Raw genomic sequence first — 12,254 nt, 5'->3', positions numbered from 1 at the left:
AGGTCTGTTTGGCCTTCATCATGGCTTCAAGGATATACAGGTTCTTTTACAACTTTGGGAATTTTATTTTCTGATAATTACGAAATGGCTGTTAACTCATCGTGGACAAATATATTATGTAAAATTAAGAATACTTTGGCGAGCTTTCACAACAGAAGACTTACATTTCAATCAAAAGCTGTTATTGTCAATACCTTGATTTTTTCAAAGACATGGTATGTTTCCCATATTTACCCTTTGCCTGTCAAATATGCAAAACTAATAAGTAAAGAAATTTTCTTTTACATTTGGGGGAAAAAAAAAAGTGAATTCATTAAAAGAGACACTTTAACAAAGTCAAGATTGAAGGAGGATAGGAATGTTAAGTCTTTTATGGAAGACACAAAGTATTCTAGCTGCCTCTTTCTTAAAGTTACACTGTGAGGAGAAAAATACAATTTTATGTCAAATTATTATAACAATTCACATATGAAGGGCTTGTTTACCGGAAAATTCAACACAAAGAGACAATTCATGTGATAATGGCACCTATGTATTCTGAGGTCTTAGTAACAGTTAGGAAATGTAAAACATTTTCAGAATTTCCTTTTCTTAAATCGAGAACTATATATGTGGAACTTTATTGCCAAAGGTACAGCCAACTGTTGAGAGTAGATACCCCCTTTATAATTGGCCTCTGATTTGGGAAAACATCAACATGAAATTTCTTTCTGCTGCTGATAGGGAAATAATATATAAATATATTCACGAAATATTACCCAATAAAAAAAGGTTAAAAGAAATGAAAATAATTCAAGATTCTCATTGCCAGTTTTGTGATGCTGAGGAATCAAATATTCATATGGTATATTTCTGCAAGAGAATTACAAATGTAATAATATGGTTAAAAGGAGTTTTGAAGCTATTTTGTAATTTTATTCACTGCAATTTCATTAGAATTATGTATTTTGATTTCCCAGAGTCATCGAGGAAACAAAGGAACACTGCAACTTTAATTTTGTCAAGTTATATTGTAAATATATGGTTGTTCAAAGACAAGAATGTGCCTGAACGTTTGATTATAAATAGAATAAAAGCTTCGATTATAAAAAACCAGAGAGATATCAAGGCCATTTTGAAAGAGAAATTGTTAAAATATTTCACAAAGAATTTTTGTAACATTAAATGCAATGTATTTTAGATGGAAATATATGTAGTTCTGGATTTATTGTAATGTTTTGTAAATAATTTATTGAATAAAAACTTAAAGAAAAAAAAAAAAGAATTATAAATAAACTTATAATCGAATTTCTCCAACCACCTTTACAAACTTTGATGTTTCTAAGAAACTACCCTTTGCTTCCATCCCTTTTGAGCTTGATACTAAATTCTCACGTAGACTTACACAGATCATTGAACAAGAAATTCCTTGTCTTCAGTTTAAACTTATATCTAATAAGCCATGGAGGATAGGTTCATTTTTTTCAGCTGTAAATCGCTTGCAGTTCTTCATGAGATTTGATGTTGTATATAAATTCACATGCCCTGGATGTCCGGGCTCCTACACCGGATCTACTCGTAGGCTATTGCAAGCGAGATATTGCAGCCACATGGGTTTCAGTTTTCGTACAGGCCAGACACTTAAACAACCGGAGTTTTCTAACAAAATCATGCTGCTATATGCAAAATAGAGGTCTTAAAACCGCATTTCTCTATTATTGGATATACAAAAGACCCAGATCATCTAACTACTCTGGAGGCATTACTTATTAAAAGGCTAGTTCCCTCTTTGAACAATAACACCACGGCTTCACCTCTCTATTTGGCATAACTGACTTTTTCTTTGGGACGTCAGGGTTTGCCATTCATTCTTCGCCTTCAGCCTTGAATAAACGGTGTCTTGGTTCTCTCTCTCGTCTTACAGTGTTTAAAAATTTTTAACTTTTAACTTCTGCTATCTTTTTAAACCATATGTTTTTAATAAGCTTGTAATATTGTGAATTCCTTTTTATGATGCAATTACTTTTATTGTTCACAGACTGATTATGCACCGGGATTTTTGTTTGAAACGTTTTTTTTATAATAAACTATGGCCTTCTACTAATGTATCATGGTATCCCCTGTATATATATATGAATCACGGTAATGTGATAGACTTATATAATGACTACGTGCGGGCAAAAGCACTACCACGCCACTGAGAACGAGATGGGTTGATGCAGTCTCCAAAACAAAAAATACCTGCGCGCGAAAGGTATTTCAGGTGGGAGGCGGCATGAACTTATCTCTCTTGCGGTGTCGGGGTGGTTTAAGGCTTCACTGCCAGTCCTAGAATTGAGAGGTCGCTGGTTCGCGCCTGTCGATCGCCAATTCTATTATCGCTTAATAAATTCCCCCTCGGTTAAGCATATATGAAAATATATTAATTCCGAGGTACAGCGAATTAGATATTAAAGGACATTTGTAGTTCGATATATATATATGAATCCGGTAATGTGATAGACTTATATAATGACTACGTGCGGGCAAAAGCACTACTACGCCACTGAGAACGAGATGGGTTTGATGCAGTCCTCCAAACAAAAAAATACCTGCGCGCCGAAAGGTAATTTCAGGTTGGAGGCGGCATGAACTTATATCTCTTGCGGTGTCGGGTGGTTTAAGGCTTCACTGCCAGTCCTAGAATTGAGAGGTCGCTGGTTCGCGCCTGTCGATCGCTAATTCTATTATCACTTAATAAATTCCCCCTCGGTTAAGTATATATGAAAATATATTAATTCCGAGGTACAGCGAATTAGATATTAAAGGACATTTGTAGTTCGATATATGTATATGAATCACGTAATGTTTATAGACTTATATATATATATATATATATATATATATATATATATATATATATATATATATATATGTGTGTTGTGTGTGTGTGTGTATATATACATATATATTAAAAGGAAAAGCAAATATATCGGGGAATTGTTAGACCTCAGCTTTCTTCGCTTAGAGACAAGAGAGGGCCTAGCGACAAGCACTGGATTCCTTGAAGGCTGCTGAAATGAAAGAACTGTTTGAATTGATGATCAAGCAATGTGAGGCTGGTGTTCCTTACAGCCTGAGTGAAGGTTGCGGTTGCTATGTCATTTTTAAGTCGTTGCATGTGTTTGTGCGTGTAATGATGGGTCCAACCGCCTGAGATCGGAGAGAAAACGTGACACTCTTTGTGATAGTGATAAGACAAAGGACGGTTTTGAAGGTCTCGAGTTCAGGAAAGCCCATCGCAAAAGGTATGGCACATTTAAAAGGACTTAGGAAAAGTTGCCTTTTGAAAAGAGAGAAGTGTATTGTACATATATTTACTTAACATTTATTTATGTGTTGGGGAATATGATAGATGTCTCTTTGTTACAGATGGGTTCGTAGCATTATACAAGAGAATGGGATTCTCTAAAAGACTTGACTATTTAAATGTTGAAACTAATAGTTTGTGGGTTTTAGAGGTGATTACTTAATCTAATTCAGGAGAGTAGAATGACAGTTTACAGTCTTTTTATGGGTCAGACTTAGTTACTAATATTACGTCATTTAATCACTTTGTTCCATATCCTGTTCAGCTAGTTTGGGAAATAAAAAGTATATTTTTGTATCTACGAGGATTCATTAGCCCAGCTTATATCTTAGCTTGATACTGTTTGTATAGTGAGCCAGCAACTAAAGGTAAAAGGGTTGTTGCTTGTTTTATTTTCTGAATTAAACCAGTGCCGAATGGTCGAATATGCTCGGCAATATATACATATATTTATATATATATATATATATATATATATATTTATATATATATATATATATATATATATATATATATATATATATATATATATATATATATTATATCAAGTATATATATATATATATATAATATATATATATATAAAAATAGTATATAAAATATGTATATATATATATATAATATATATATATATATATATATATATATATATATATACCATACATATATATATATATATTATATATATATATATATATATATATATATATATATATATATATATATATATTGGCCACATCTACTATGAAGAAGGAAACCAAAAGGCTGATGGAGATTTCTCCTTACCTGCTTGGCATTTTTTTTCCTGACGAAAGTCTCTGAGCTCCAACGTTGAACATGGACCAGCAATTAGGAGAGGAGACCTGGAGAAGATGATTGCTATACTGAATCAAAAGCTTATATTCGCTTTCATTTGGTATTCCCTTCCTTTATTAAGTATTAAGTATTAGAGCAAATTTGAATATCTCCGGAATATGTGTGCGTTTGTGTGTGCTTGTGAGACATAAAGAGAGAGAGAGAGAGAGAGAGAGAGAGAGAGAGAGAGAGAGAGAGAGAGAGAGAATGTTGGGAAGGAATGCCATTGGTTGCACCTCAGTTTCTTGGTATATACCATAGATTGTTTGGCAGAAATTAAATCCATACTTTTTAATCAAAGAAGGTTTATTTCCATTATTGAGCGCAAAGATAAGCTTTTATATGTTAATTTTTCTATTGCATTTCTATTTAGTATTATGTCGTTATTTGTTACAAACAAGCATCTTTAATTTTTTAATATAAATGCCTAAATAATATTTCTAGTAATTTATTTTAATCTTACAAAGGAACATCCTGGTAAAACCAGGTAATCTAGAAAGTCTTTTCGCTGTTGTTTTTCATCGTTTCTTCAAATAAAATGCTCAACCACATATGCTTGGGCTGAGGAGCATAAAGTTACCAGGAGCTGATTGGTTTACAGGTTACAGTCTGTATTATTACGGTGTGTAATGATACAAAAAGGGAGCGTGCGGTGAGTGTTCCTTTGCCTGAGGCGGAGGAGTTTGATTTGACGGTAGAAATCAATGGTCATTACATTAGAATGGCACTTATTATTTCAGAAAGAAGGATGACAGACGGAAAGAGTGTTAAGAGAATGGAAGTGGAACAAAGCGGGTGAATATAATTTTTTTTTGTCTCATAAAGAGAAAATATGTCATTGGAATACAGATGTTTATTATAAGCTTACGACAAGACTGACAGACTTGCGTGACTGATGAGGATATAACTAGTAGAGGGACACTGGTTGAGAGCAATTGAAAGTTGCAAAGTTATGTGACTGTAACTGCGTTGATGTCGTCATGAAAGAAATCAGAGAAAGAGTCACTGGCAGATAAGAAAAGCTTTGAACAGAGTGTGGAATCCATATTTGCAGATTTTCTATGAGTTTTCCATTGGACAAAAGAATAGCCCTCCTGCCCAAAATAATATGTTTATTGTAATTAGAATAATACACTATATACTGGCAGTTCTTCATGAAAACCCCTGGTAACATACCGCAAAAGATACAGTGAAATGGCGAGGATGTAACTGAAATTCTCTTTCCAGTTTTACTTTTGGTGAAACAGCAGAAAAGAGGCGACTCTTTGGAGGTGTCTTGAATAGGAGGCAGAATATACCCACTGCTGTAACCGCTAAGCAATAGGCTGATAAATTCTTCATGCTACTGGTCACCATGTCCTAAGTAGGCCTTTTAGATAGACACTAAAGTTGGATTGTCTTCTGGAGTGACTTCAGGATTTAAATTCTTCCACCTTCAAGTGATGTCTCCTGCAAAAATAAGATCCTTCTTTTATTCAATACATAATGATAATAGTGAGCAGATGTTTTTGTCAAGAGAAGTGAATACAGATATAAACAAGTAGAAAAATTAATCGAAATTTATTCGGCACAGTCGAGTTCTCTGTACATCGTGCTATAATCAAAGCCACCAAAAATAGATCTATCTCTCGGTGGTTTCTGTAAAAAGGTGTATGAGCCGCGGACCATGAAATTTTAACCATGGCTCGGTGGTAGCTTGTCCTATATCGTTGCCAGACCCACGATTATGGCTAACTTTAATCTTAAATAAAATAAAAACAAACTACCGATGCTAGAGGGATGTAATTTGGTACGTTTGATGATTGGAGGGTGGATGATCTATACATGCCAATTTGCAGCCTCTAGCCTCAGTACTTTTTTGAGATCTGAAGGCGGACAGAACAAGTGCCATCAGGAAAAAGTGGGGACGGACAGAGAGCGGCACAATAGTTTTTTTTTTTTTTTTTTTTTTACAAAACTAAAAGATAACGAGCTAAACGATCTCAAACTTGAAGTTACAAATGAACAGTTATATTGTTGAATGGACGTTGAATGTAAATGTTAGAAGCGAACTAAATGAGATGATCAGTATATTAAAGGATTATTGTCATTCTGTGGGTTCATGAGTGTGATCTCTGGTGAAGCAAGGAAGGTCCTGAAAGGCTGGACAATAGAAATGGATCAGTTGCTCCTAAAATTATTCGAGGGAGTCATCTTGTCGTGTGATGTGACACAGAGGGAAAGTAGAGAGTAAGAATTAGCCGTGGGAGAGAAAGATTTCTTGGAAAAGATGTATTATGGAAGGAAGTTTTATAATCTAAGAAATAAACCATTTTTGTACGTGTTAGGAAAAGTGTACTGATGAAGAAATCTAGACAAATGAATGAGGGCTTAATGAGTGATGACCATTAGGAGTTTTACTACCACATAAATATTTTTTTTTAAATCGGGGAAAAGATGATTCATTAAATAGACAGGAAAACAAATCTACCTTTTTCTGGACAGCTGAACCAAAGGAGAAAAGATACAAAACTTCGACAATAATTGCCTCGAGAGGATAAGCTGAAATCTCTTAATATCTACGTTATCAGAAATTCATTAGCCTGTCTTGATTAGTGTATTTTTGGCAAATATTTTTACGATCGGCACCCCTCCAAAGTGGAGCCTACCCTTAATATCTACGTTATCAGACTAGGAGTTCACAACGTAGTACCATGGCCTTGACAGAAGTGCGTATAGAAGCTATTCTGAAAGTTACCCGTCAGTAAGTTTTATAAGAAACCATAATTACATAACTAACAACTTTCATAAAAGTAAAAAAAAAAACGAGAGGAAGGTATAATAATAATAATAATAAAATAAATAAAATAAATAATAATGAATAATAATAAAATAAAATAATAATAATAATAATAATAATAATAATAATAATAATAATAATAATACCTTTCAGCAACCTCCGGTGGTAAGATGTTGCTGAGATATCCTGAGACAATGGTTCAATATGCATGAGAGAAGGGTAGGTGGGGAGGAATGACTGGGAGGCGAGGCTGCCACTATACCTTTCTTTGCCGGCAAAAGCAAATTGTCGAGAGAAAAAATAGAAAGGAAAGAAAACGAGAGCATCGAATGTAGATATTGTGTAAGATGGACTAGCAAGATGATAATTCATAGTGCTGGGAAAGGTAATGCTGTCTGTTTAAGACATAACCTAAGAATGTTAGATGATGGAGATAAATAACTGCCAACAGAATAAGTAGTACCTTCCTAAAACATTTAAAAGGAAGGGATTCAGACATATTTGCTTTAGTAAGGTTAAAAGATTGAGACTAAAAATCAAAATGACACAGAAACTTGTTAGCTTTCTTGCCTTCGCCTACCCACCGATATAATTGTGTATATATACGTGTATATATACGTATATATATATATATATATATATATATATATATATATATATATATATATATAAACATATATATATATACACATACATACGTACATACATATTTAAACTGTATTTCTTACTGTCCTATGGAAGATTGTTAGAAGACGGATGTGGCAAGCTATTGTATTTGTTGACATTACGTTTTGAAATAGCGATGTCAAGGCGAGAGAAGAATGCCTCCGTTAGCGGCATTTGCCGCCTCAGGTCACCATGACTACACAAGTGTTCGTGCATACGTCTGTTCCGGTGGGCGGAACCAGTGATGAATAGGTGTCTATCCTCCGGGATTAAGTACTTCTTGGATCCAGGGGAAAACATAGATTGTAGAAAATTCTATTATGTGTCGATCAGGAATTATGAAATAAATGATGTGTTATGACACAATCTGTTTCGCGCGACGAACTCGTTACATGACCGTGACGTCATCTAAATGGGGAGGCCGTACGAGAACGCTTGTTCGTTTGTGCGTCATGTTTCACTTCCTATGTGAACTTTTTCACATAAATTTTGAAACACTATCTGCCCAAGATTTGAGTGAAGATGAAGGGCGCATGAAAACCACAAGAAGCTTTGAGTATGGACACGAAGCAGTAAGTGACACTTTCCCTCACGAATCTGCTCTCTTTTTTTTCTCTCTCCAGTGTTTGGATTCTTCTCTATTATGTGCCGATGCCGTGAACTTTCTTTTCTAGCATTTTACTTGCACTGGCTTATTTACGAGATTTATTATTATTTTATTAATGAACCCATTTTTTGAATTTCATGTTTGATACATGGGAATTATCAGTTTGTTTTTGTGGACTCATTTATAAAATGTATCGCTATTCTGTTTATGAGATTTATTATTATTTGGTTAGTGATATGTGTGTTAATAGGAGTTATATAGGCCAATTACCACTTTTGATAAGCCTTAATGGTGTATTTGGCGAAGTGAAGAGACGATGATTATGCTATGTGACCAGTTAAATTGTGGAACAAATATGTTGGAGTTTTGGAGAATAATTAGGGTCTCATTTTTCTGCTCATTTGTGGGAATTGTTCAGTTACCAAGATAATGTTTCAAACGGTCGGTTTTCTATAAATCGATGTCTTTATTTAACTTCTTAAAACTAGCTATTTCGTAACTTTCGTGACAGTTAGAATCTTAATATGTTAACTTACACATCTCGTGATAGCCTTGTGGTTTATAGCGCTTCACTGTACGTCCTGATTTCTTGGTTCCGTGGTTCACGCCCATGATATATATATATATATATATATATATATATATATATATATATATATATATATATATATATATATATATATATATATATATACATATATATATATACATACTATATATATATATATATATATATATATATATATATATATATATATATATATATATATATATATATATATAATGTTTTTGTGTATAATTTGCATACACATATTATATGTGTGCACATATACATACATATAAAAATTGTACTAAGGTTAAAAGAAAATCCTTAATATGAAACTATTTTCTCCAATCGATTTTACATATGCATCACAGAAATTGGTACTGCGTGGAATCCAAGTCTTTCAACAGATGAATGAGCGTAATTTAGAAGTTAATACTTGATGTGGTTGTGTGACAATTCTGTTCGCACAAGTGCATTTTAGTGACTCTTTCGAGGAACAATCTTTGCTGTACAGTGAAGTCATGCAATTGCCTCCAGATTTGGGAAAAGTTGTTAACAAAAGAGATGACATCAAATAGGCGTTTCTTTTTGGGTTTAAAATGTCGAACTCTCTCTCTCTCTCTCTCTCTCTCTCTCTCTCCACGGCAGCTGTGGAACTTTTACGCAAATGAAATCTACCCTCAGAATTATATTAGACTATATGTTGAAAATTACTTCATTTGATGAAAATCCGTGATATCTTCATTTAATGTATGAATTTCACAGCATTTGCTCTTTACAAATGAAGATTACAAAATAGAAAAGAGCAAAACATATTTCGAAGGTAATGCCTTAAACATTGGCTAATAGAAAAAATTCTGTTCATGTAATTCTCTGCCCACTCAAAAAAGAAATAAAGATAAAAACACACACACACACACACAACCGTCGATTCACTTGGACAATTGGTTTGAACTGAAAAGTGAAATCTAGACAACTAAGTAAGCAATGCAAGCACTGGGAGTGATGTTATTTTTGTTCTGCCACATAAGAGGAAAAAAAAGACAAATAATGCAGCAAGAGGAAAAAGATTGAAGAAACTATTTTCCTTCTCTCTCTCTCTCTCTCTCTCTCTCTCTCTCTCTCTCTCTCTCTCTCTCTCTCTCTCTCTCTCTGTCAGTGAGTCTCATACATCTCTCATGCTTTCTACATACAAGTAGAGATAAATTGTAAATAACACTATGCGCTCATAAATACATGCATACGACCACAAGACGTCTCTACTTTAATTCTCTTACGAACCGAATGAGCACAAGAGAGAAAGGTTGTTAAAATTTTAGCTGATGATTCATGATGGACATTTTGTTTCAGAGTTGAAAATGACCAGTCAAAGAAAACCGACGATGCTGTTTTTTTCTTCAAGTACAGAAAAACTATTGATTGCAAGTTATGTTTTTATGAAGTAATGGTACAATTACGCCATTATTTATATAATATTGCATCACTTTACGATATGTGTCATTCAGATCGTTTTTCGTTTTTTTTCCATAAAATAATTTGTATGAGAAAATGTTTTTATGATATCAATATTGGAATCAATTATCACAAATGATTAATTATATATTTCCATAAGGGTAGTAAAAGAACACGGTGTTGAATATTAAAATCTAATACCACATAAATATTTAACAACAAAATCATGCAGCATATTATAGCATTCCCCGCCTTTCACAGATCAGGCAAGAATCATTAGGTCTAGCCAAATATTTATAGGAGAATATCCAATTTATTTTTATATATTTGGGGTATGATAAATTAAATTGACGAAATGTAATATATGGTTTTGATTTTAACGCTGTACACGCAAAACTTATAGGACTACAAATTTGAGTGCTAAAGTAAAACCTTCTTCAGAGCAAAATCAAATGATTAGGGCAAGTCACAAGAAAAAATTAATGCCACAATTCCTAAAGAAATAAAACATACGAAAGAACGATGGTAATTATAATTTCCTTTAAACAGAATGATATTTAGCTCGGTTGCCATATTATACATGGACGAGTGACTCGGTTCTTTTTTAAGACTAAGCCAGCCTTGTGCAGGCATGGCTCTTGCTCTAGGTCTAGGGCAACCCATAACCAAGTAATAGAAACTTAGTCTCTCACCATAGGACATAATGGGCCTGTGCGGCCAGGTGAATAATAGCCAGATACCACTTGCTGAATATAGTCATATGGCTATTTTTGTCTGAAACATTAAAGGAACTGATGCAATACCCATGGAACAATGCATGGGGCAACAGACTTACAATGATCAAATCTGAAATGGTGTCTCATCCCGAAACCAAACACTACAACGGCATAGGGCTACAAGGAATGCACATTTCGCAAATTTTAATGCACCCTATGTACATATAAATATAATCTATATATATATATATATATATATATATATATATATATAATATATATATATATATATATGAATATTGTATATATACTCTTATGTGGAAAAGAATGGAGAGGAGTTCAGTGGACTACCCATATATATATATATATATATATATATATATATATATATATATATATATATATATATATATATATATAATATATATATATCTACACACACACACACACACACACACACACATATATATATATATATATATATATATATATATATATATATATATATATTTATATATATATATACACACTTATGTACAATAGAGAGGAGTTCTGACTACTACCCAAAACAAAACATAAATTAAACTTGAGTATCTTCTTTCGCCCGAACATGACGACAATGTTTGTGAAGGCGAACAGTATTGGCCCACCGAAGGAAAAAGCATCGAAATCCAATGTGGTGGAGAAATTCACGTACTCCGAGTGAGAGCAACCTGCCCATATTGTCCATAAAACCCCTTTCCTGAGGAGACGTCAGAAGCATCACAGAAACCATCAGACCACTTTTATCATTTGAAATTGATATAAAATTGGGAAGTTCTGTTCACTAGTTTTGAGCTGGAAGCAATATACAACAAAGCAACATCTTGTGCTGAATGATTGCCAAAGTTCATGGTTATTTCTCACCTACGTATCGTTGGAAACTGTTTGGAAACCTCTTTTGACGGAAGATGGTAGACAGAAATCACGATGAAGTCGCAGGAACCATTGATCGTGTCGGAGTGAAGATGATGTGTAGTCTGAAGCCCTGTCCGCACTGAGACTCCTGCAACACGTAACAACGGAAGAGCAAGTATTTAACAATGAGGAAAAGAGGAAGAAACTAATAGTGTCCCACTGTCTCTCTCTTCTCTCTCTCTCTCTCTCTCTCTCTCAACTCACCAGTCTATGAAAACAACTTAATAAATATGTAGACGTAATTATATACGTACAAAAAGATTCAGTTGCCACTTACCATCTTAATTACCAACATACCTTCCAAGTAACGATTTTACTTTCCTTGTGGTATTATTCAAACGGTTCCA

At 33.6% G+C, this 12,254-nt stretch overlaps 1 protein-coding gene across 1 annotated transcript in view; it reads right to left on the bottom strand.

Moving 5' to 3' along the window:
* Positions 1 to 11,990, bottom strand: part of LOC135226754 (uncharacterized) — a 162,056-nt gene extending 150,066 nt beyond the window's left edge. Inside the window, exons 1-3 of the mRNA XM_064266464.1 lie at positions 11,857 to 11,990; positions 5,360 to 5,632; positions 4,115 to 4,191 (exon numbers count right to left, since the gene is read on the bottom strand). Of these exons, the coding sequence (XP_064122534.1) occupies positions 4,115 to 4,191; positions 5,360 to 5,539 (257 nt within the window). The 5' untranslated portion in view covers positions 5,540 to 5,632; positions 11,857 to 11,990. The remainder of the gene's footprint in view (positions 1 to 4,114; positions 4,192 to 5,359; positions 5,633 to 11,856) is intronic.
* Between the last annotated feature and the right edge of the window lie 264 nt (positions 11,991 to 12,254).

This window comes from Macrobrachium nipponense, chromosome 15, assembly GCF_015104395.2.
Source record: "Macrobrachium nipponense isolate FS-2020 chromosome 15, ASM1510439v2, whole genome shotgun sequence".
In the NCBI taxonomy this organism is placed as follows: Eukaryota; Metazoa; Arthropoda; class Malacostraca; order Decapoda; family Palaemonidae; genus Macrobrachium; species Macrobrachium nipponense.
This window is presented reverse-complemented; position numbering and strand designations above follow the sequence as displayed.